Genomic DNA, 25,386 nt, shown 5'->3' with positions numbered 1-25,386 from the left:
ATTCTGTTTGCTTCATTGAAATAATTCATTGCGCATGATTAGATTATAATAAAAAATATAACGCTAAATAAATAAGGAAATGTGCAGACACCGGAGCATAGACCATGACCACATGGCCTCCTGAAAGATGTCTGAATAATTGTTTTCCGCAAATATCACACAGCGTAACTTTACAACGCAGCGCTCAGCAGCGGAAATTTACTAGATGGTTGTCAAAACGCCGATAGAGTTAGATGGTCAACTCATTTCTGGCCCAAAAATTGATATTGAGACAAATTTGGTGAAATAGATATACACTATTTCTATAATAGAACGTAATTGTAGTTTTTGACTTTCCAAAAAATATTTGAAATCCGATTTTTAATAAGAATTTTTTTTAATTTTTAAAATCATCTTTAGAAATTTATCAAAATTGGCAAAAAATGCTAATATTCATGGAGCAGGGAATGACACTAAATAGACATTTTTATTGATATTCTTAGCGAAAGGCATTGTCAAATATAGTTATCTGATATCCTCCATCAATATCATGCTTAATTTTAGATTGAGAGGACAAATCCCATTTAGATTGAACATGTATTTTAATAATCCTTACTTACAGAAGTGTAATTTGATTAACAAATCAAAAATATATTTAGAAATTAAGGAAAGATTAATCAAAATGGGGCAAAACTAAGGATAAAGCGGATTATGGAAGATTTAGAGTTTAAATGTTTAGAGTATTTGACTTGTAAGAAAAAAAGTTTTTGAACATTCAAAATCGATTTAATAAGATATGGAAACTTTAGATCTTGCCCATTCTCTTCATCTCCTCGAAGATGAACTTGCCCATGTTACCTGGGTGACGAGCAATGCGAACACCAGCTGCTTCAAGAGCCTTGTACTTGCCCTCAGCTGTGCCCTTGCCGCCAGAAACGATGGCACCAGCGTGGCCCATACGCTTGCCTGGTGGAGCTGTAGCGCCGGCGATGAAGGCGACGACTGGCTTCTCCTGGGTAAGCTTTGTCTTAGCGATCCACTCAGCGGCATCTTCTTCGGATGTGCCACCGATTTCACCGATGAGGATGATACCCTCGGTCTGTGGGTCTGCAGCGAAGCGCTTGACAACATCTGTGTGGAGTTGGCCTGCGAATGGATCACCACCGATGCCGACAACTGTGGACTGACCAAGGCCAGCGAGTGTTGTAGCGTAGGCAGCTTCGTATGTGAGTGTGCCGGAGCGGGAAACAATACCGATCTTACCGTTGTTGAAGATGTTTGTTGGGATGATACCAAGCTTTGTGTGTGTGCCTGGCTGGATAAGACCTGGGCAGTTTGGACCGATAAGCTGGCAGCCTGTTTCCTTCATGACCTTCTTGACCTTGATCATGTCGTGCTGTGGGATGTGTTCTGTGATGCAGACAACAAGACCCATGCCGGCTTCAGCAGCTTCAATGCATGCAGCAGCAGCACCTGGAGCTGGAACGAAGATAAGAGATGCATTAGCATCTGTTCTCTTAACAACCTCCTTCATGTTCTTGAAGATTGGGAGACCAGCAATGATTGTGCCAGCCTTCTTTGGATGGACAGCACCAACAACCTTTGTGCCATACTGGCGCATAAGGCGGGAGTGGAACTGGCCCTGGTTACCGATACCCTGGATAACAACCTTGGTGTCCTTGTCGATGAAAAGGAGTGGCTTGTGGAGGTTACGAGAGAAGTCGCCTGCGAGCATTCTTCTTGTAAATGTGAGGTGCTCGCAACGATTATCAAAAATTGAGGGAGTTTAGCCAACACCTTTAAATTTTAACAGGTACGATTATTATTCTCTCAAATGAATGTGGCCAAATGGATTTTTCTTGTTCGATTCGTTCAGAAATTAGATGAACAATATATGATCGTTTTAACACGATTCTTTCAATTTGTTTCAATTTTGCACTTTTTAGAGAATTGAAATTTTCAGGACGAAAAGATATGTTTGCAATAGAGTAAACCGAACAAATCTAATACCAATATATAGTTTATATAGTGCCTGTTTCTGTTCCTTAATTATGATCGCCAAATCCAAATCTAAAGGGGTATTTGATCCTTTTTTCCTTCATTCAAAGTGCATGGATGATATTTATGATACCCATTTTGAGGAGACATTGTAGATCAAATCTACAATATGAAATAGTCTTAGTTATTTTTCGATTTAAAATCAATCACTATTTTGCTTCTAATCTATCACGCATTAAGATACATTATATCGTAATTTTATAATCTTTGAATTAAATGATGTTTATATCTGATTGTGACCCATCATTTTTAGAACCGAACTCGTCACTTTTGCCCCCATCTCTCGAATTTTTTTCCTTGAAAAACTATTCACGTTCTTAGCCTACTACGTGTATGCTCAAAAAATGTAAGAAGAATTCTTGAGCGGTGATTTTCCAAAAATTATTCGGCAACAGAATACGGTTCCAACATTGATATTTCAACAATAAAGCAGACAGAAATGTTAATTGTTAATTCTATCTTCAATTCTGCAAAAACGTCCAATTTGTATATCTTTGAATTTTGAATGTGGATATTCATGACGATCTTCATGAGATTAAGCTTTTTAATCAAGAAATAAGAAACTCTTTCTGTAGAATGTTCCTAAAATCTTGATTTTTTTTGATGATTTTTGTTGGTGTTAGATAAAAATTTGATTTTATCGAATCATTTTGGTTGGATTTGATAAATCAAATCATATATTATATGAAATGTCTTATTATGCATTGATATTTTCATATTATTCTCATCATAATTGTGAACATCTCTCAACAAACAATATATCTATCATTTCTAAATTCGTTCAATTGAATAGGTAATAACATTGGATAAACAACTACGTATATATCTAAATCTTTTTAATAAACAGATATTTTTACAAAATAAAGCATATTACAATATTATTTAAGCTCATATTTTTTAATCTCCTGATTTGCAAGTGCTAACTCCTCTTCAGTTAGTGGTGGTTCTGATTCTTCACCATCAGAATCAAATTCTGAGTTCCGCAAATAGTCTTCTTCTTCATTATCATAACCAAAATCAAATTCATCGCTATTTTCATCTTTCAAGATCTGATCAATGTCTTTTGGTAAGTCCGTGGCTGTACTTTTGATTGCTTTGTCATCTTCATAAATATTTTGTTCATTAGTATCTTTCGTATCAGTATCTTCACTCTTTTCTTGGCTTTCAGTCTGATTTTGTTTAACTCTATTGATAGCTTCCCGCATTTTAAGCAAATCTTCAACAATTTCTAGAATTGAACGTGACGTCTTATTTTGGTCAACTTCATGACCATATGATGCAAGAATAAGTTGTATTTTATCTCGAAATGAGACTTCATTATTATCTGACAAGTTTCCATTCATATTTTTCGCTGATTTCGACATCCTTATACTGTCTTCAGTGAAAATGTTATCCTGAATAGGAATGTCTTTCATTTCATTTTCCAAAAAATCTTCAGCCTGTTCTAAAGTCTTTAAAAATACCTTCTGCTCCATTAGTATGTATTCTTGTAGTACTTTATCCGTATCAAATTCTTCAATTTCTTCTTCTTCGAACTCAAAATCGTTTGACTGATTAGATATATCAAGTTCTGTGAATGTAACATCGTTATTTTCTATTTCGTATTGATTCATTAATGATTCAAACTCGTTTTGGTTAGGACAAGGGTATTGAGCAATCCAACCTGCGTTAATAAGTTTTTTAGCAATTTCGGGATATTTTTTTGCCTGTGAACGTATTTTATTTGGTACATAAGCACCATTTACGATTGTTAAACTTTCGCCAAATAAAATTACAAGAGATAATATAAAATTTTTCTTTTTTGATACTGGAGTTTCTTTCATAGATACAGAATAACAGTTGCTTATTGATTTAAAACCTTTTAGAGTTTCAATTTTGGAATAATCTGCAATAAATTTTTGAAGATTAGGATGAAAATCAAATCCAACTAAGTCATGAATATTAGAGAAAGAAATATTTAATAATTTCACACTCTGAGGAACTTTGAGAAGCGTGATATTGTCTATGCCGATATCTGACACTTCAAAGCTCATATTCGAACTTATGAAATTTTAACTCAATAATCAATAAGAGCGATTAGAAATATGTTTTTAAACTTATCAAGGTAATAATATTATAAAAGAATAAGCAATATTTAGCTTCAAAATCCAGCTTTGTTCAAATCCTCTGTATCTCTTTGGTTCCGCCCTGAAAGAATGTAGTGCTAATAAATTCATATCAAAGATGATATGATTAACTTAATTGAATAGAAATTGATTTATAATTATAGGTAAGTTAGAATAAAGATTTGGACATAAGAATTTACATCATTAGATATGCAATCTAATCATAAATTCACTTAACTGCTGATCGTAATTTATTTTGTGCAAAATCTTAAAGAGTAAATCATTTTGAATGGCAAATTGAATATTTATATATCATAAATTGATACATTCGATAATTAGAAAGCCATGATCCTCAACGATAAAAATCGGAGGTTTCAATAAACTCTAATTCACTTTATACATTTAATATTTCGGTCAGATAGTGTACGGATAACCTTAGATCGCATATATTTTTTAAAGGTTACCTATATATTAAAAAATGGTATTTTTTAAAAACGGAATGAATTAACGTTTATAGTATAAATAACATAACAACAATCTAACATATTGAATTAACACAGTGAGGTCCTTAGATAAGGAAGTTTTGGATGGAATACTTTTCAATAGGATTAGGTTGAGGGATGTTAAGATTGATATCCTTTTTAGAACTTGTGGCAGGTCTATTTCTTGATTCTACACGTTCTGCAGATAAGATAAATCCTTCAACAGTTGTCACTTCTAAACCAAGACCAAGTCCTTTTCTAACTACTGTGTTATATCTATTCTTAATGTTATTGCGCGATCTTGTTGGGAAGAATCTAACTAATAATTCCCACTTCTTACCATATTTTTTAACTTTATTGAACAAAAGTTTATCTTCTTCTCTTGACCATGGGCCCTGTGAAAGTCTGGGACTAAGGTAGTTTGTCCATCTTTCTCTGCATTGACGGGATGATCTTGTTCCAAGCTGTCTACTAAGATACTCCCATTGGTTTTCACCATATTGTTCTACTAACTTCCTGAGAAGGCGATCTTCTTCCTCTGTGAATAGGGTTCTGTACTGAGTTGGTTTGTCGGACATAGCAATACTAGATTTGGAAATCATTTTTTGAATGAAGTTGTCACTTTCGAGCAATTTGAGTATTCAAACTTCCCGTAACTACATTCAAACTTAACAAAATTTAAGAAGCACATTTGAATAGGTATAGCAGTTTGTCACAATTATTGAACATCTTCTGAAAAAATATCTCCTTGCAACTCCTATCAGTTTAAAATAGGAAGTACATTTAAAATATTCAAAATTTATTATTTATTCGTCATCCTATATTGACTTTCAAAAAATAATCATTTCTATCGAACTCGAATTAATATTTCCAATTAAGTATTGGTTAAACTGATAATAAAAACAATTACTCGTTGGAATTCAATTTAAAAAATTGAAACAGATGAAATTATTTTCACGTCGAAAATCATTGATATTACAAGTTATATATCAAAACAAATACAAGATACCTTTAAATTCAAAAAACTTCTTTTGCGTTTATTTTAATAATAAATATATGGACAATAATATTTAATCGAAAAATTATTTGAGAACTAAGTAAAATTTCTTATCAAATTTCCCGTAAGGTAACAGAAAATTTCAAATCAATTAATTCACTTCAACAAAACAGGAACACAAATATATACTACTGATTCAATATTTTTTATATAATGAATCCTTTATTTCTTTGGTTGTCGTTTTTTTGCTCTCACGTCAACGATCAAATTCTCGAATCATCATTTCTAACTTTTGTTTAATATATCTTGATTAAATTTTGATCACGAATTTAGAAATTTGAATATTGATTTATTCGAATGTTCTGGTAAAAAAGGGGGTTGGCGTCCTAAGGCGTCCTAGTGTAAATTTCTCAAAATTGTGATATTTACATCACATTTTTGAGAGGTTTATGGGCGTCCTAAGGGAAAATTGAATAGCTAGGGCGTCCCGAATTTTCATTCTAAGATTTAAATATATTATATACTTAAGTATAATACAAGCAATATAAAAATTAAATTTTTATTATGTTAACTTATAAGAAATTTTTTTGAATTATCGTTGATTTATTGTAATCTTTCCAGGCTATACTTTTGAAATCAACTTTACCTGTCATACGCATTAATGTAGTAGATGTCCAGGTGTAGCTATTATATCCCAGCAACATTGGTATTTTATCATTGTAAGATATCAAAATGAAGCGTTTTTTCAGATATACTTTTTCGTAAATTTTTCAAAAATAAGATGGTAAAAAAGCCTCGACTTGCTCGAAAAATAACAATTTTTTTTACTTGTAAAAATAACCCTTTTACAGCATGGGCAGCTATTCAATCACTATTTCTTTTTCTAAAAGTATATTTTTCAAAAAAAATTAAGATCAAATTCGACAATTTCTTGATGAAAGCAAAAATATTACACATACTTCTAGATGCATGGGATAAAATATGCAATTATTCAATCAATTCGCATGATTTGAAAAAAAAATCTAAATTTGATAAAAATGTAGAAATTTTTTATTTTTAACTTGAGATTCGATTTTTTTGATCCAATTTGTGAATTTTTTTTGATCGGAATTTCAATTAATTTGTTGATCAAAAATGACCTCACAATGTTTGATCATAAGTGAAGTCATCTTCATGGGTATTTAGAAATTCCAAGAGAAATTGCTTATTTCTCGCAGATGTAATATCTGAGAAAATCGAATTTAAATATTCATAGAAACCCAAATCATTCTCCGGTTCGAATAATTCATCTGTTGCTTTTTCTGTTTTTTCTATGAATTTTAATAATTTGATTAATAAATCTTCATCAGGAAGAATTATTGCTGCATTTGTGATAAAATTCCATATTGAGGTAATATGGCAATAATTACATTTATAAAATGTAATTTTATCCAAAATTTTTTGGCAAATTCGCATAATAGCATTAATATTTGAAGCTGAGATTAAACCTGTGATTACTTCTGTAACTTTTGGAAAATCATCGCAATTTAATATCTCTTTATATTGAATTGAGAAATAAAAAAATCAAATGGATTCATTTCTTCAATTTCAAGTGTAATAAACAGAAATTCATCAAAAGTGACAGCTCTCAATTTTTTGACATTTGTAAATTCTAAATTGAATGAGAAAAATGAAATAATACTAAGCATAATACAATATTCTAGATTTAATTATAATTAGGAAAAAGTTAGTTTTGAGAGTACTTTTCATAGGAATATAGAATGAAATCTTCTGAAAAATAATATCACATAAACTCATATTATTTTCTAATATATAACTATTTTATATAAAAATCAAATTCAATGATCTTAAAAGCGAAGGATAAACCTCAAAATTTACGAATATAATGAGTGGGAATATAATGCTTATCTATCATAAAACCATATGAAATATCAATTTTTGCTTTACGCCTAATTTTTGACGACAATTAGCAAAAAATGTTAAATGTTAACACTCAGTCCATTTGAATATGAAAAATAAAATTGACTTTGATTAAATGTTTTTATTTATCATGCAATTCTTCTTGCGACCAAAGATTTGAATAAAAGTTCAAAAAATAAGATAGCTTAAAAAATAATATACGGTAGTGTTTACTAATAGATGAATAGTATATAAATTCTATTAAAATGGATTTGATCCAAAAAAATATATAAAATTTGATCATAAATAAAATCGTTTTAAATTACTTCTTCATTTAAATTATAACAATTATTTTTGGTTTTATATTTTTTTGGATCAAATCCATTTTAATAGAATTTATATACTATTCATCTATTAGTAAACACTACCGTATATTATTTTTTAAGCTATCTTATTTTTTGAACTTTTATTCAAATCTTTGGTCGCAAGAAGAATTGCATGATAAATAAAAACATTTAATCAAAGTCAATTTTATTTTTCATATTCAAATGGACTGAGTGTTAACATTTAACATTTTTTTGCTAATTGTCGTCAAAAATTAGGCGTAAAGCAAAAATTGATATTTCATATGGTTTTATGATAGATAAGCATTATATTCCCACTCATTATATTTCGTAAATTTTGAGGTTTATCCTTCGCTTTTAAGATCATTGAATTTGATTTTTATATAAAATAGTTTATATTAGAAAATAATATGAGTTTATGTGATATTATTTTTCAGAAGATTTTGTGTTCTTCTTCAAAATTTTATTTTTTTATTAAAAAGAATCTTTACAAAATATACATTTACTTTAATTAATATTTAAAAACGTGCTCTATCAAAAGTTCCAAAAATTCAATATTTTAGCTTTTCTGAGGTGTCACTTTTGATGAATTTCTGTTTACAACACAAGGAGATTGTAAAAATTGATAGAAGTGTTATTGCAACAAATTGTATTTGCAGCAAAAAATATCATTTGCTCGATTCCATTTTTGGAATAAATTTGCTGGAACAATGTTAAATTAAAACAGTTGCTTAATTTTTCTTCATTGTTTTCATAAAAAAGTAACAAGTTTGCAACTGAAATTTCAAAATTTTGATAATTGCCAGTTATTTCAGTAAATATATATATTTGCTTTTCTTCATCTAAAAATGGCAAATATTGATTTGCAATATTAACTAAAGTTTGGGATAAATTGTTCCAGTTTGATTTTACAATTTGTGAGCACATTATGTAATATGTAAATTTATCCGCTTTGTAGGAATTTAAAATTGTTTGTTGTTCTGTTTCAGTTAAATTACTGAATTTTTCAAGATTAATATTGTGATAAAAAATAGAATCCTTGAAACATTCTGATATCTTTTCAATGTTTAAAACGGATGCAAAAAAATGTAAAAGAACTTCATCAGTCACTGTGATTTTTTTGAAAAATTTATCCCAATTCAAGCATCCAATTGATCTTTCTGTCATTGTACTTATGCATTGATAAAGTTGATTTAATGAATCCGAAGAATAATCATTATGCTTGACTAGTTGAGTTAGTTGATACAGACTGTCGTCAGCCATTTTAAAAAAATGAATAAAATTGTATAGTAAATTATATTTGTGAAATTTGTGACGCTACATTCAATCTAAGACCAATATCTCAAAGAATTCCTCATTTAAGTATTACTTTTCATTGTTTTTTAAAAAATATCTTTGCTTATTTGTTCACTTTTTTGACATTTATTATATGCTTTTTATCATATTTCCGATGATATGAATATATATTCTATATAAGAATGACGCTACATTCAATCTAAGACCAATATCTCAAAGAATTCCTCATTTAAGTATTACTTTTCATTGTTTTTTAAAAAATATCTTTGCTTATTTGTTCACTTTTTTGACATTTATTATAAGTTAGTATACATATCATGTGTACGGAGGCACTGCGTTCCACCTTACACCTGATATGTGAATTTGACAGTTTACGAAACCGTTAACGTATATTTTACAACACAAACGACAACACTAACTTAACATTAAATATTTACAAAGCCGCCAACCACTTCACCTCACTAACATTTTCACTAACGACTTCACTAATGTAAAAATAAACGTTCTCACTTATAAAAGTATTGCAACTCCTCCCATTGCTGTGCTTCATATAACAGCTCATAATCTTCTGACTCACTTTCTTCTTCATATAGGTCAAAATCACTGTCATAGTTTATACCTGTAAGTTTTGACAAAGCTAATGAAACACGTTTACCGTTTGTATCGTATGCTTGTATAAACTTTCCATTATGCTTGTAGTCATAAACGCTCAAACTAACTTTACCCTTTCTCCCTCGTATCTGATAGAATGTATTTTCACGAGGAACGAAGAACAAATTCTTGAACTCATGACCGTTGTAGTTTGTTATCTCAATAGTTTTCGTCATTACATCCAAATAAAAATTTTCAGTAAAAATAAAACTAACGTTAAAAATTTCTCATAACATAAACGTTCTCATTACTTTATAACTCTCTTCCTTGATTTCCTTTTAGTTGCTTTCTTCACGTCTGTCTCCAGCTTAACTGTCTTTCTTCTTCGTCCGTAATGATACCAGTTACTTCCACCAGTCAATGGGTCAAATGGTCTTTCGTAAGGATTTCCATACATTCCATAGGGACCATACGGAAGAACTACTGGTGGAGAAGAAACATTTTCTTTAGTTCCATCGACTCTATTTAAATGCATTGTTTCACCTTTCATCTGGTCATTAAAGTCTTTTGCGTGTTTTGCAAACTCATCGTCCTTTCCTAAAGCATTTTCTGACTCAGTCGCAACCAAATTGGATGCTTTATTTATGAGCCCTATTTTATTTAATCTTAACTTCTTTGCAACCCAGCCTCCAATCTTCCCTTTATTTGCATCTAATGTCTTCGAAACCCTTCCTCCACTCATTTTATTTACTGCGTCATAAGCTCCAAGTGCTTTTGCTCCAAATGCTAATGCTTTTGTTCCCATTGCGCCTAAAGCTGCCCAAGCTACCATTTACACCATATTAAAATCATCTCTCTTCAATATTATCTCATAAAAGTTCTCGTTACTGGAGAAAGTCAATGAAACATAAACATTCTCATGGACTTCGTCCTCGCCGCGTTGCGGCTTCATAAACTTCTTTCTTATCTCATCTATACGCTTCAAAATGTCTGAACAATTGCTAACATCTTCTACAACAGTTATTTCATCATGAATGACCTTCAAGAACAAGCTCATTTAATATGCAATTAAAATCATCTCAATAATGAGTCCATCCTTTCCATCTTTAGGTAGCACAACATCTTTCATTGAAGAAGGTTCAACAAGTCTTATATTAAACTTACTGACAAAGTTTGTTATACTATAATGCTTCGGCGGCGAATACATATAGTTTGAAAGACATAATATAGATTCTTCAGCAAATTCACTTATACTGGATTTTATAACAATGTTCTCACGAGACCAAATACCACCAATTGACAATCTTGTAAGCAATCCTGCTGAACCTTCTACTGTAAACGTCGATGGTAACATTCCACGAAGGTCATCTATTGACATCGTTGAGTCACTGTATTTAAATATTTTCTTAAAGCAATCGTCATTATCTAACCATGCAATAGCTTTGAAGTTTTCATTCGAATATACATCTGCTTCATTAAATGTAAATCCTGACTTCTTTGCAGAGATGACTTTAAAATCTATTGAGTTTGTTTCAAAATTATATGCTATGGTAACTTCTGAAGGTAATGGATGTCCTTCCGCAGTCAGTTGTTCTCTCACTACCGTTTGAAGCTTTGTATTAAAAACTTTCATGTCATCTCCTGTGTCTAGGTTCACATACACAGCAATAGGAAAACTATCTTGCTTCTTTGTCTCATCATTATATCTCAAAACATTAAAGTTCTTCAATAATATTGTTCTTCCTGCTGGAATACTTCTAACTTGTCTGATTTCAATAGCTTTCTCACCTCCTACATACTCTACCCAGTGCCTTGGATATTCATAAGTATACTGACTTTCTTGAATTTTGGTAGGTTTCATCATAACGTGTTCATAGTATATCTTTATACTCTTGTCAGTTAGACTCGGTGCTATGTTCTGAATATTTCTGACTTGCATTTTTAATGGAGATAAAATGAAGCATTTAATACATGACGTAGATGAAGACATGAATGAAACTACAGACAAACTTAACTCTTCTCTCATTCTTCCTTTCAGTAAGGACTATGAGTTCTGTTCAAATGGCGTTTATTTCTATTGTGGAAAGATGGGGTCAGGAAAGACATTTAATCTCATTCGTCATATACTCATAACAGAACGTTTAGGAAATGACTCATATTATGACCAAATCATTATATCAGCAACTTCAGACTCTATGGACTCAACAGCGAAAACATTTATGTCAAAAGTTCAAGCCTCTGTCGTTAAAGTTCCAGACAGTGAACTCATTGAATTTCTTCAACGTTACATTCGACGTAAGAGGAAATATTATGCCATCGTTGAATTTATACAGTCAGGAATGCAAAAGACTTCAGAAGAGATGGAAAGAATTATTGACAAACACCACTTACGTCAATACTCAGGAGTTTACGATATGAAACGACTGACAAACTACATTCTATCAAAACTTTCAAAATACCCCTTCAAAAAATATCCATCAAACACTCTGCTCGTTTGTGACGACTTCGCCGGAAAAGGTTTAGTGTCAAAACCAGACTCACCATTAGCTAACATCATTACTAAAGTCAGACATTACCATTTAACTGTAGCAATACTTATGCAAACATGGAGGTTTTTAGCTTTAAACATAAAACGTCTCATAACTGACTTCGTTATCTTTCAAGGTTTCTCACGCTATGATATTGAACTCATTTGGAAACAGTCAGGTATAACATTACCTTTTGAAGAAATTTGGGAAGCATATAAGTCTCTCATCTCTCCTCGTTCATACCTTGAGATTCATATCATGACTAATACCATTAAAGTCAAAAATATTCCATGGAACGACCAACATTGTTTTAAATCTTATGCTTTAATTGACTGATGGTAAACAAATTCCATGCATCTCTGTCGCCATTTCTGTTAATATTTTTGCTGTCATTCATATCATCCACTTCCCCATCCGTTAACTTTTGAGGATATGCGTTAGAATAGCTGTTCTTAAATGAAGGCTTTTCACCTTTGAGAGCATAAACTCTATAACTTTCTGCATACTTTATGTTTGAACCTCCTGAGCCATCATTGACATAAATTTTTATAGGCTTCCACCTTTGTTCATGTTCCTGCTTCTTCCCTTAGCTCTTTTGTTCAGTAGTTCTACATCTTTATACACAGCTCCTGTCTCAGTGAATTCAACAATATTTTCATTCGTTAGCTTTACATTCAACCCTTGTCGAGTATATTGTTCATTTCATACATATAAAAGGTTTTTATTCTATATGAAATGAGAAGCAAATCCATCTTAGCTGGTGCCGTTAATGTTCCAATTGAACCAACATCAAATGTTGACTCACGAACGACAAACAATATTGTCATAAAGAACTATAGTTCAGAGTGTTTGAAAGAACCAGAACTTAAGTCGGTGAATTTAAACTCAGCTTCAAACGCTAACGCTACATCAGATGTTAAGTTAGAGTATCCACCACTGGACCAAATTCTTTCAAGAGAAGCCAACGACAACCCTTACACAAATGTTCAAACAAATCCTTCAGATAACGTAGACCATTACCTTCTTCAGTTATACCAAACAATTTTACTCAAAGACGATAAGAAGCTTTTGGTAAATCTTATAAGCAAGAACCAAATAATTCTAACAAAGGAGACCTTGAAAAGTTATATCACGAATAACAGGGAAACAATGTGTCATTGACTATCTCGACCCTGAAATCGAATGCTGTGGTCAACGCCACCATTCATGAAAATAGGTAACATCCGCATCATTGAAATACCAGGTACTCCAGGAGTTGAGTTTAAGTATAAATATTCGAACGAGTATACAAAACTTTCAACAGAATATAAATTATGTTTGAAATATGTTTTAGTAAATTAAAGCAACTTATAGTATCTATCCAAAACTTCTTCAACAGTATCGAACTCATCTTCATAATGCAAACCTAATCTTATTGACTTGGTGCAGTTCTCACTAACACAATATAGCGCTTTGCGCTCGGCGCCTTTGACGCCTTTTTCTGTTCTCTTGACTGACATAACTAACTCATTTGTTTCATCAAACAGCAACAACCAAAGTTCATGACCTAATACATAACATTCATACTTTATATTTTTAGCTCTGAGTTCTCTTGTAAGCTGTTGCATTTAATATTTTCTAAAAAGTCTACTCAACAGTCATTCGCACTGGTGCCTTCAGTTCTACAGGCTCTCCTTGAAAGTCAACTAGTCTGAATTGCATGTCTTTCAAATTATGAGGACTAATGCGAACCCATTTACCTAAATGAGTTACTATGACAGGAACGTTTGGAATAACATTGAATTTACTTCATAACAGAAAGACTATATTCTACTGAACCTTTACTATTAACTCCTGAAATACCTGGACATTAGCTATTTTTGACTCAACGTACAAACAATTGCCATAACATACGTATGGAACGGATTTCATCTCAATCGTTTTGTCAACACTTTTCAAAGGAAATGTCATATGGTATGCTCCCAGAAGCAATTGAACTCTATGACTCATTCGTGTTATCTTAAACTCCTTTGCATAACTGAACTTCAAAACTCCTGCAATAAGTTTAACATTCATTAAGTTTTCTTCGTTATCCTTGTTTATTGTAGTATTTATGAGAGCATTTAACACTCCAGCTAATGTTTCCATCTTATATTCTACATTATTGTGAAATCTTATTTCGTGCTTCTTTCCATCTATTTCAAGCTCCATGAAATCTGTTTCATCTGTTATAAAAAGTTGCGATAGTATTGAAGTCAACCATTCTGAATGCAAGCGCCTCATTCTGTAGACCTAAGTTTGTTTGTAGCTTTACTGTCCCGTATTCGTTTGGGTCTGTACTTTGCAAATAGAACAACATTTTATTCTCATTAAAATATGAGTATAGCTGCATATGCGTATGAAGCTGACAGAGCTAAACGTTTATATTTTGGTCAATACTCTCTCACACTTACTGACAAATATATTGTTATTTCTGATGGAAATACTGAGAAATACATAACATGGAAGGACTATGAAAAGTTTGACCCTATTTTAACTCCATGCACTATGCCATTCATTGTAAATGGTGAAATCGTCATGAAGAACGACACAACTGTTTATAGGTCTGTATATGAAGCTCTTGAAAGCATTCTTAACTTCAATCCTTCAGGGTTCGATACAAAAACAACTCCTTCGACAATGCCATTCATTGTAAATGGTGAAATTGTGTCAAAAAATAATGAAACAGTGTATAAGTCAGTGTATGAGGCGCTGAACTATATGCTTCATTTCAATCCTTCTGGTTTTGACCCACAAATAACTTCATGTACTATGCCATTCATTGTAAATGGTGAAATCGTCATGAAGAACGACACAACTGTCTCAAAGTCTGTTCGTGATATTTTAGACTACTTGCTTCATTTGGGTCCTACAGGATTTGACCCATATACAACTCAATGTCAAGTACCATTCATAAACGACTCAGCAGAAATAAAACTCAAAACGTCAACAGTAGATGAAGCAATTGCTGACTCATTGACAAAACTTCTTGATATAATAATGAGGTTCAATACATTCAAAACAACATATGAAACCTTTAAGAAAAATTATGACGATTTCTTTAAAATTACATACATCGAGCCTTCTGCTCCTCAAACACCAGACTATGCATGCCTTAAAATAAAGGCTGCACGGACACAAGTTAGAACATTGACTTTTGACGGAGATAATATCGTTAGAGACGTTACACCTGGAGACACATTACTTACGAAAGAATACTTAAAAAGTCATATCAGTGATTTTGTGAAAGTAGAACAAAGTGGAGCAGGTAAGAGTTGGTTAGGGTGGTTGTTTACTTTATTTTCATCAGGTGTAACAACTGCATCTCTTATAACCATGCAAAGTGAGATAGATGCACTCTGGGCTTTTCTTGGTGGCATAGATAGCATGAAGTTTTATGTTGAGTTTGCTAAATTACATGGAAATACAGGAAGTTTCTTTGACGGTCTCAAAAATTTATGGGGTAAAGTAACATATAATACAAAGAAACTAACTAACTGGGCACTCAAACGTAAAAATATGTTCGACGGACTTGCTTACAACCCTCGTCTCGGAATTATTGAACCAATTAATTTACATCCTTTAATGGCAGCAAGAGATTTAGATGAAGGAGGACAAGTGGTTCAAACAATTGTTGAAAATCTACTGAATATATATCCTGAGTTTAAAGAAGTTTTAACAGCAACAAACACAACAATTCGTGAAAACTGTATAGTGTTTAACACTGAAGATAATATTTTAGACTATATGTTCGTTGTTTTAGGTCAGTTAGCTAAGACAATAAAAGAGAAAGGTATTGACTCAGTCATAACAGTTGAAGATGTAATGTTAAGAAAGACTTTTGACTCATTGTTTCAAGAACCAAAAGAAGTAGTTAGTCTTTATGAAGTTTTGAACGCAATGCTGACAAAAATAAATGAAAGTGACACTGGTAACATAAGTGAAGCAAAAGTTGTTGAACTTCTTTCACAAAAAGCAGATAAAAACCATGTTCATTATATAAGTTCAGATGAACAGATTATAACGGACTACCATGGATATTTAACACAGGATGAAAAGTGAAGACGAAAAATGTTAATGAAAGAAGATATAAATATTCGTGCTAAAGGTTATGACATAACTGTACTGTACAGTATGACACAGTAAAGCACCAGAAATTTGGTTATAACGTGAAATTTATGCTTCATACTTCTTTGTTAACGGTGTATTAGTTGAACCAAGATTTACTTGAGAGTTAAGGCAAAAATAACTTTTGAAGATGCTATTAAAAGTAAAGCTGACAAAGATGAACTTGACGCAACGAACAAAGTTTTGAAATCTCATAAACACAATATCTCCGATATAAATGAACTTCAAGCTACATTAAAGTAAAGCTGACAAGAACCATACACATAAATCCTTCACTACTGTTAGAGCAGACGACATAATATTGAACTTTGACCTTGGTTCAAGTGCACCATTAGAAAATCCAAGTACAAGCGTAAAAGATACACTAAACAATTTAGATAACAGAGTGCAGAATATCGAAGATCATGCCAGAAACTTTGAAGCATATGAACTACCAACAATGTTAGATAAGAAAGCCGACAAGAACCATACACATAAATCCTTCACTACTGTTGCTATAGAAAGTATTGAAGGAACGGTTGAAGAAACTGGTGGGGATGCATTATATTGTAAACCTCCTAACTTTCCACAAGGTTTAACATCGGATGACGACATAACGACGATGAGAAACATTAGATGTAAAGATGTTTATGTCATGAAGGATGAACATAATATTAAATTCACTGCTCAAGATTTATATGACAAGAAAGCAGACAAGAACCATACACATAAATCCTTCACTACTGTTAGAGCAGACGACATTATCTTGAACTATACTTTAGGCTCAAGTGCTCCACAAGAAAATCCAAGTACAAGCGTAAAAGATACACTAAACTCCTTAAATAACAAATGTATGAACATTGAAGGTCATGTCAGAAACTTTGAAACACATGAACTACCAGCAATGTTAGACAGTAAAGCCGACAAAACTTATGTGGATACAGAACTAACAAAGAAATTTTCGAAACCAGATACAATGACATTTACAACAGAAATTATAAATGGTGAACCAGCAACTCCATTTGAATTTGTTAGAGGTCTTCAACCAGATACTTTTGAATTTTTCTTGGATAATTCTATTGAACTAACATTACATTATAAAAGTGGAACAAATGCAACATTTCATCCGGGAGATACATTCCAAATGGTATTTAATGACATAAGTTCTTTAGAATATGTTTATAGAGTTATGAGCATATATGATTTAATATATCCTATAGGAGCTGTTTATACGTCTATGAATCCAATAAATCCAAACACTTTATTTGGTGGTAGATGGTATGAAATAGTTGACAGTTTTCCATTCTACACTAATACGCAGTCAATGAAGATGGGAGGTTCAAAGAAAATAGGTATTGAAAACCTTCCTTCACATATGCATAGGTTCAGTGGAAGAACATCTGTGGAAGGAAACCATTCACATTCAATAACAAAAAGAGGTTATACAAATCTTGCAGCGGGTTCGGATAGACAGGGAATGCATAGATATGATATTTCAACTGACCCAGTAGATTCAAGCACAGGTATTTTCTGTGGAACCGCAGGAAATCATACACATGTTGTAGCTGGTATTACAGACCCAGCAGGTAATGGAAAAGATTATATGCCTCCTTATATAACAATGCACGCTTGGATACGAGTTGGTTAAAATCTTTAACTTTACATAAATGAGCTTGAAAGAAGTATTCGAACAACATCCATGGAGGTCATTTAAGAAGTTCAATGAAGCTGCAAAGAGTTCGGGATTTACTAACAGAGCTGAAGTGAAAAGGTTCTTTGACAAAAATGTTGTACATCAAACAAAAATAAACCCTTACGACTACTTTTTACCAATTTACTCCAACACTCCTGACGCATACCAATTTGACACTCTCATTCAAAGCAGAAAATGTGGTCATAAACCATTCCTCATCTTCATTAATGTTAACACTCGCAAAGCTTTTGCGTATATAATGAGAAATAAAGGAACTCGTGAAGTGTTAAGAGTTTTACAAAAGTTTGTAGCAGAACATAGCCCAAGTACTTTAACATCAGACCAAGACGGTGCATACCTCAGCAACGAAATCACAGAATTTCTCATTAAGCATAACATAACTCACTACACTACTGAAGACCATAACCATAACATACTCGGTATCATTAACCGCTTCATAAGGACTCTCAGAGATTTAAATCAAGAGCGAGACTTTACCGAAGAAACAATGAAACATTTCATCGAAGTATATAATTCCTCAACACATTCTACAACAGGACATACACCAAATTCAATGACACAACAACAAGAAGAAAAGTATATACAAAAGAAACGAAGTCAAACACAAAATATCAGAAATTCAACACAATTTACTCTCATTCCTGGAACAAAAGTTCGTGTAGTTCTTGACGACAAACCGTTGACAAAGAAACGTTTAAGGTTAAGTCGAAATTATTATATCGTAGACTCTACGCAAGGTAATGGATATCTTATAAAAGCTGCTGACGACTCCATAGCATTTTACCCTCGTCATAAAATAGTCGAAAGTAGTAATGGCAAACTTGCTGAAACCATTGACGAAGCAAAGCGAGGAGTGGTTATTGAAATACTTGACTACAACATAAACGATGACACTTATAAAGTAAGATATGAAGGAGGCGTTGAAGATGTTATACCATCTAAGAACTTGAGAGAATCTAAACCAACTCATCTGGGACCATTAGAGCGGGAGTACTGGAAAGATAAAAACATGCCAGAAAGAATAAGAAAATTCTTCTAAACTTTTTCGTTGGATGTAAATCAGACAAAAATATATTATAGGTGAAGAGGTGAGATGTCACCCGTTTTTTTCACCTAAATTATATTTTTGGTCAAAGCTTCCACGAGAGAAAAGATTCCTCATTTGCTAAGGATTCCAAAAATGAAAAAATCGTTGATTTCGGCTGAGAAAAAACGGCAAAAACCCTTCTTCCACGGGAACAAAGAAATAAAGAAGAAATAAAGTAAATTTTTTATTTATTCCCGTGGAAGATAGAGCACTTTTATGACACTTTTTATTCACGACAAACAAGACAAACAAAGAAAATAAGAAAATACGGCGCTGTCGCGGTTCGAACCACAGACCCTGACCCCTCCATAACACCACCTTAGACCACTGTGCTACGTAGCCTGTCGACATAAGATTTTATAAATTGCATATTTGACGTAAATTTATTTCCATCTGGCTTCCCACTGCATAAGATATTCATACGTGTTTGTAAGACATTCATTAAACTTCTTTTCTATTGCATCTAATCTTGCGTTATTTTTTTCAATAACTTGTCTGTATTCTTCATCATCTCCAGCAGTGTTTGGGTCTTCACGTTTAAAATATTCATTGTTAACCAATTTTTTATCTACAAATTTTATTAGTGTTTGATTCACTTCGTTATGATAACGGTCATATTCTTTCAATACGTAAGTGAAGACAAAATGCGTCGTACCTTCAATCTTAAAGCTTAAAGAACTTTCAACACAGTTTTGAGGGTCTGTCAGTGCGTCAATGAGATAGTATTCGAAGTCAGTCAATAATCTTTTTAAAGTCATTTCATACAGGATAAAATTTAATGTTGTGAAGAAATAGTGTTTATCTCAAAAAAAAATAACGCTAGTTTTATTTTTTTCTAACTTTTTATTTTGTATGTAAAGACAGTAATGACAACATCAGAGAACACAACAACAGTTATAGTCCATGAAGCTATAAATGAAGAATATGAGTGGGTTCAGTTTAACAAACAACTCCGTCTCATTCGTTCGGTCAAAGACGATATGTACCAAATGCAAAGTATTTTGACAGCATGTTATGCTCCAGATACTAAGCTTCCTAAAGACTGGTTTAGGAACCAAAACACACAAGAACTTTTGAGCGAAGCACAGCGAGACATACTTTTTTCTGAAAACAGTGAAGAACAGCGAGTAGGTAAAAAACCCCAGTCGCCAAAACTCTATGAAAATCGTGAAAAATTGCCAAACGGTTTGAGAGGATATTATGTACATAGACTTCTTGTAAATGCTGTAGCAATGTGGGCTTCGCCTCGTTATGCTTGGTATATTTACAGACTTCTTGACGAAATTCATAGACAAGAACGTGAAGAGATGGAAAACAAGCTTGATGCAAAAGACAAAAGCATACAGAAAAGAATACCACGTTCGGTACCAAAAGGTAAGGAAAAGAACTATAAGTATATGATTTATACTGAAGAGATGGAAAATGAAGAAGATAAAGATATGGTTATGTTGCATTTAGTCAGAAGAAACAACAAGAGCTTTTATGACCTCGCTAAAATATATAAATCTGACAGAAACTGGTTCTATCGTGAAAACTTACCGATTTCAATGACCCCAAATGAAGATGTGAAACAAATAGTTCAAGATACGTTACCTCAAACACACTATGACATCAAAGGTTGTACAATACTTACATTCAAAGAAGACTTAACATTACTGAAGGAAAAAATAACAGAGTATTTCGATAACTTCAAAGAGGAAGAATGAAGTCACGACAACATTAACGAAGAGAGAATGAGGTGAAAAAACAGGTGATATCTCACCTCTTCACCAAAAATATATTTTTGGTTAAATAGCTTCAGGGTCAATTTCTTCAACCATTTCACTTCCTTCGTCAATGTCAATTGAAGCTTCTTCAACCTTTGGTAAGAACTTTTGTATAACATCTTTGTTCGTTATTGTCTTCAGAGATGAAGGATAATATTTCACAGATGTTTCACCCTTCTTATATTCTTTCTGTTCGGAAAGATTCATAGCAATACTGAAGAAGTCAATGTTGGAGTTCTTTATAACAGTATAATGAGTATCTTTGACATTCACGAAGAAACCCTTTTGTTTCAAAACTACTGCTAACTCTTGTGAAGTATAACGTTTGCGGTCAATGACAATAGCTAATGGTCTGACATACTGACCAAACTTAGATTCTTTCACAAACTTCTTGTTAAAGATAACATTAACATTTGAAGCATTATTAAACTCATTCTTGATGGCAGTAGCGAGAGCATTGTATGAAAAGAACTTGCAATCTTGCATGTGTTTCATTAAAATAAAAAGTTCGAAATATTTTAAAACTAGCCTTAAAAAATCTAATCTAATTTTTTCAAAAAATATTTTTTTATTTCCTACTAAAGATGTATCGGAAGTTGTCTAAGTTAGAACACTCGGAAATAAAACAACTTCTAACAGAAGCTAACATAGAAGTAGCAAAACATTACGCAACAAACAAAAAAGCACTCGCTGACTTCATTAAAGACTATAATGGTGCAATAAGTTATGATAGAATTCATGAGTTCATAAAGCCGCAACGCGGCGAGGACGAAGTCCATGCAAGAGCATTTCCTTTAAATGACGTTGCTATTGACTTATATCATAGACGTTCAGTACCTCATGAAGTAAGAAGAGAGATGTTTGACATAACAAATGCAAACGTTGGTGAAACAAGAAGAGCTGTACCTCATGAAGTAAGAAGAGAGATGTTTGACATAACAAATGCAAACGTTGGTGAAACACGAAGAGCTGTACCTCATGAAGTAAGAAGAGAGATGTTTGACATAACAAATGCAAACGTTGGTGAAACACGAAAGAGAGATGACACACTGAAACAACAGAGAAGAGAGATGTTTAAAAGTGCTATAGAACAAGTTCGCAAAGCTAACGATGTCATTCGTTCCATTGACGACAAACCAAAAGAAGGTGAGAGATGGTTAAAGAAAGATGAAGAGAATAGGAAGAGAAATGTGAAGTCAGGCAATAGACTCATTGACTTTAACATCGAAGCTTTAGATGAACCAAACAGAGACTACTTACACAAACATTTCGGTAAGGTTTTCATGAGACTCTTAGAGAAAATTAAAATAAACTCGCAACAGAGATGGATGGTATGTTATAAACTTGGTGGAAAGTATGAATGTTCTACGTTAAACCTCAATAATATTGGAACATTACTACATCAGCTCTTGAAGGAGAACTTTATATCAGAGATAGAAGCAAATGCTGCAGGTATTGTTGAAATGCACTATGACTTCTTCTTGACAAACATAAAGAATCTTACCGAAATAAAGATGTATGATTTAACAGAATATGAAGGCTTAACGATGTCAGATGTAAAGAAAGGCAAACCAAAAAAGAGACCATATAGAGATGAAAGCACACTGACAAATGACCAGAAAGCCATTTTGGAAGCTCTTAAGCAAACAGGAAACCCAGCACTTATAGAAAGCTTTTGGAAAGATAATGGTGAAAAGAAGTTTTATAAGAAGAGAAGCGGTCAGTTCTGGAAGTATCTTTGCACATTACCTATAAATCTTGAACGCTACCAAATCTTCAATGAACTGAACAAAAGAACTGCAACACTTATGACAGAGGACAATTGTTTCGTTTATGCTTGCATTCAGGCTGGAGTAAATGAAGAAACTATTGACCACATGAGAGAAGTCATTCGTGTTAGAGACTTTCCTCAAAGTAAAGTACAAGAAATTTCTGACGCAACAGGTATAGCATTTAATGTTACCATTGGTTACTTCAATGACTCAAGACATAATGAAATAAAGAGATATATACCAAAAGAATGCGAAACTGTTCGAACTATTGACTTACTTCTTGTTGAAGACCACTACATGCTAAATGAAAGACTTCCAATGACAACATACTTCATTCGCAACTATATAGAAATCTTGAAGGAGTGTGGTGGAATGAACATTGAGAAACAGATGAAAATATATACAAAGAGAGAGAACAAATATGTAGTTCGTTATGATAGAACAACACCGTTATGGGATGTTATGAAAACATTGTGGGAGTGCAAATATTTCGAACCTATTTCTTATGGAGAACTTTTCACATATACTACTGACTTATATAAACAGAACCTTGCACCATTTAAAGATTTGACATATGCTCCAAAGTATTGTGTACAACTGAAGAAGAAAGCAGAGTCAAAAGAAGTAAATAAAGCTAAATGTAAGTTCATACCTGAGCACGTTTTCTTTGCTGACTTTGAGTGTAGTACCGATGGCTTTCATAAAGCTTTTAACATCTGTTATGACAGTGAAGATGGTTCAGTGAGTGAAAGTATTTGGGGTCAAAACTGTGCAACAGAATTTTTGGAAAGACTTCCTGACAAGAGTTTAATATATTTCCATAACCTCAGTTATGACATAAACTTCATCTTAAGACACATGACAGAAGTGAAAGGAACTCCCATCATTAAAGGTTCACGAACAATGCAAATAACTGGCTTATATAAAGGAAGGGCAATTATTATAAAAGACTCTTACAGTGTTATAAATAAGAAGCTTAAACTATTTCCTGCTATGTTTAACTTACAAACAGGACCGAAAGAAGTATTTCCATATAACTACTACAGCAGTGTTTTGTTAGCAAATGACAACAGAACTGGTGTCATTTCTGAAGCATGTAAGTTTATCCATGATGCAGATACATTTATGAAGAACATAGATTCCATCAAAGGTTGCAGAATAGATGAAAACCACTTCGACTTAGAAAAATATAGCACGTTTTACTGCAAACAAGATGTAAGAATTTTAAGAGAAGGTTTTGTAAAGTTCCGCAATGACTTATTGAAAGAGTTTGATTTAAACGTTTATGACTACGTTAGTATTTGTTCAATTGCTAACAAATTGTTTGAGAACAGAGTATACTTCCCGAATGGAAATCTTTATGACCTCTCAAATAAACCAAGAGAATTTATTTCGAGATGCATTCAAGGTGGAAGATGTATGTTGTCAGATAACATTAAACAAAAGAGCAAAAAGAAACTCATTGCTGACTTCGACACTGTTTCATTATATCCTTCAGCTATAGCAAGACTTTATACTTTAGAAGGTATTCCAAAAGTATTGAAGGAGAATGTTAAGCACAGAGTATCTCATGAGACATTTATTCGATGATGACCAAAAGGAACCCATTGGTGAAAAGTTTATGTCTGGCTTCTTTGTTCTCATTAAGATAACAGAGATTGGTATACCCAGACACTTTCATTTAATAGTTTGCGACCCTGAACTAAATCCAGAACTTAACGTTCCAAGAAGTTCAAACACTTGCTGTCTCATGTATGTTGACCATATAACATTACAAGACCTCATAAAATATCAAGGTGTCAAATGTGAAGTGTTGCAAGGATACTATTACGATGGAAACAGAGATATGAGAATAAGAGATGAAGTAAAGAAGTTGTTTGAGTTAAGGTTAAAGTATAAGAAAGAAGGAAACCCCTTACAAGAAATTATAAAACTCATTCTGAACAGCATTTATGGCAAAACTATTCTATCTCCTATTGAGTCAAAAATAACCATAGTAAATGACAAAGATGCTATAAGATATGCTATAAGAAATTACAACCATATAGTGAAGTTCGAAGGTTTGGATGGTTCAGATAAAACTATTTTCAAGCTAACGAAAAGCATTTGCAGACACTTTAACTTCTGTCCACTTGGTGTTAATATTCTGTCTATGTCAAAACGTATTATGAATGAAGTATTCTGTACTGCAGAGGAATGGGACTTCAAATATTTTACCAGGATACCGACAGTATGCACTTATATAATGAAGACATCCAAAGCTTGCAGCAGAGTTTAAGAAGAGATACGGTAGAGAACTTATAGGAAAGAACCTTGGTCAATTTCATAGCGACTTTGCAGAAATAACACCTGGAAAACAAAGTTTAGCTTATAAAAGTATTTTCTGTGGAAAGAAGACCTACATAGACTTACTCACTAACGATTTAAATGAAGTTGCATTTCACTGCAGAATGAAAGGCGTGAAGCAAGATGTTATTGCTTTAACCGCTAATGAAATGTTTCCTGAAGCTATACAATGCTATTACAATGAAGATAAGAACATTCACATACCTGTTGGAACATATGACAAAGACTCTGAGTTCAGTTTAATGAAACTTTACAAAGCACTTTATGATGGTCAAGAGATTGCATTCGACTTATGTA

General features: G+C 32.7%; 13 protein-coding genes and 1 pseudogene across 14 annotated transcripts, besides 5 other annotated features; 8 read left to right on the top strand and 6 right to left on the bottom strand.

The window, feature by feature from the left end:
* Positions 1-701: 701 nt before the first annotated feature.
* Positions 702-1,734, bottom strand: TVAGG3_0662310 (adhesin protein AP33-1 / succinate-CoA ligase (GDP-forming); the record flags this gene model as incomplete). The annotated part of the gene is made up of 1 exon (XM_001300481.2): positions 785-1,714. The coding sequence occupies one exon, from the start codon at positions 1,712-1,714 to the stop codon at positions 785-787; it is 930 nt and encodes a 309-aa protein (XP_001300482.1).
* A 1,161-nt stretch (positions 1,735-2,895) lies between these two features.
* TVAGG3_0662300 (uncharacterized protein) lies at positions 2,896-4,075 on the bottom strand (the record flags this gene model as incomplete). Its single annotated transcript, XM_001300482.2, has 1 exon — positions 2,916-3,860. One exon carries the CDS (start codon positions 3,858-3,860, stop codon positions 2,916-2,918), a length of 945 nt encoding a protein of 314 aa, XP_001300483.1.
* A 559-nt stretch (positions 4,076-4,634) lies between these two features.
* Positions 4,635-5,239, bottom strand: TVAGG3_0662290 (RNA polymerase II transcription regulator recruiting protein; the record flags this gene model as incomplete). Its single annotated transcript, XM_001300483.1, has 1 exon — positions 4,711-5,226. One exon carries the CDS (start codon positions 5,224-5,226, stop codon positions 4,711-4,713), a length of 516 nt encoding a protein of 171 aa, XP_001300484.1.
* Positions 5,240-5,985: 746 nt separating this feature from the next.
* Positions 5,986-7,213: a mobile genetic element.
* Positions 7,214-7,215: 2 nt separating this feature from the next.
* Positions 7,216-7,252: a mobile genetic element.
* A 1,179-nt stretch (positions 7,253-8,431) lies between these two features.
* Positions 8,432-8,469: a mobile genetic element.
* Positions 8,470-9,461: a mobile genetic element.
* A 597-nt stretch (positions 9,462-10,058) lies between these two features.
* TVAGG3_0662240 (protein of unknown function, DUF4107 family) lies at positions 10,059-10,583 on the bottom strand (the record flags this gene model as incomplete). Its single annotated transcript, XM_001292590.2, has 1 exon — positions 10,059-10,583. One exon carries the CDS (start codon positions 10,581-10,583, stop codon positions 10,059-10,061), a length of 525 nt encoding a protein of 174 aa, XP_001292591.2.
* Positions 10,584-10,811: 228 nt separating this feature from the next.
* Positions 10,812-25,386: part of a mobile genetic element that runs on past the window's edge.
* On the top strand, positions 11,740-12,514 carry TVAGG3_0662230 (protein of unknown function, DUF4106 family; the record flags this gene model as incomplete). The annotated part of the gene is made up of 1 exon (XM_051242052.1): positions 11,740-12,514. A coding segment is annotated over one exon (775 nt), but the record flags the coding sequence as incomplete, so codon positions are not given.
* Positions 15,100-15,580, top strand: TVAGG3_0662220 (uncharacterized protein; the record flags this gene model as incomplete). Its single annotated transcript, XM_051242051.1, has 1 exon — positions 15,100-15,580. A coding segment is annotated over one exon (481 nt), but the record flags the coding sequence as incomplete, so codon positions are not given.
* TVAGG3_0662210 lies at positions 16,045-17,463 on the top strand (annotated as a pseudogene). Its single transcript has one exon. A coding segment is annotated over exon 1 (1,419 nt).
* TVAGG3_0662200 (ATP binding) lies at positions 17,642-18,052 on the top strand (the record flags this gene model as incomplete). The annotated part of the gene is made up of 1 exon (XM_051242050.1): positions 17,642-18,052. The coding sequence occupies one exon, from the start codon at positions 17,642-17,644 to the stop codon at positions 18,050-18,052; it is 411 nt and encodes a 136-aa protein (XP_051088637.1).
* On the top strand, positions 18,072-18,575 carry TVAGG3_0662190 (integrase core domain containing protein family; the record flags this gene model as incomplete). Its single annotated transcript, XM_051242049.1, has 1 exon — positions 18,072-18,575. A coding segment is annotated over one exon (504 nt), but the record flags the coding sequence as incomplete, so codon positions are not given.
* On the bottom strand, positions 19,589-19,963 carry TVAGG3_0662180 (uncharacterized protein; the record flags this gene model as incomplete). The annotated part of the gene is made up of 1 exon (XM_051242048.1): positions 19,589-19,963. One exon carries the CDS (start codon positions 19,961-19,963, stop codon positions 19,589-19,591), a length of 375 nt encoding a protein of 124 aa, XP_051088635.1.
* On the top strand, positions 20,072-20,911 carry TVAGG3_0662170 (KilA, N-terminal/APSES-type HTH, DNA-binding family; the record flags this gene model as incomplete). The annotated part of the gene is made up of 1 exon (XM_051242047.1): positions 20,072-20,911. One exon carries the CDS (start codon positions 20,072-20,074, stop codon positions 20,909-20,911), a length of 840 nt encoding a protein of 279 aa, XP_051088634.1.
* Positions 20,993-21,466, bottom strand: TVAGG3_0662160 (uncharacterized protein; the record flags this gene model as incomplete). The annotated part of the gene is made up of 1 exon (XM_051242046.1): positions 20,993-21,466. One exon carries the CDS (start codon positions 21,464-21,466, stop codon positions 20,993-20,995), a length of 474 nt encoding a protein of 157 aa, XP_051088633.1.
* TVAGG3_0662150 (organellar and viral DNA polymerase type B) lies at positions 21,898-22,935 on the top strand (the record flags this gene model as incomplete). The annotated part of the gene is made up of 1 exon (XM_051242045.1): positions 21,898-22,935. A coding segment is annotated over one exon (1,038 nt), but the record flags the coding sequence as incomplete, so codon positions are not given.
* On the top strand, positions 23,062-23,939 carry TVAGG3_0662140 (organellar and viral DNA polymerase type B; the record flags this gene model as incomplete). The annotated part of the gene is made up of 1 exon (XM_051242044.1): positions 23,062-23,939. A coding segment is annotated over one exon (878 nt), but the record flags the coding sequence as incomplete, so codon positions are not given.

This window comes from Trichomonas vaginalis, chromosome III, assembly GCF_026262505.1.
Source record: "Trichomonas vaginalis G3 chromosome III, whole genome shotgun sequence".
In the NCBI taxonomy this organism is placed as follows: domain Eukaryota; phylum Parabasalia; order Trichomonadida; family Trichomonadidae; genus Trichomonas; species Trichomonas vaginalis.
This window is presented reverse-complemented; position numbering and strand designations above follow the sequence as displayed.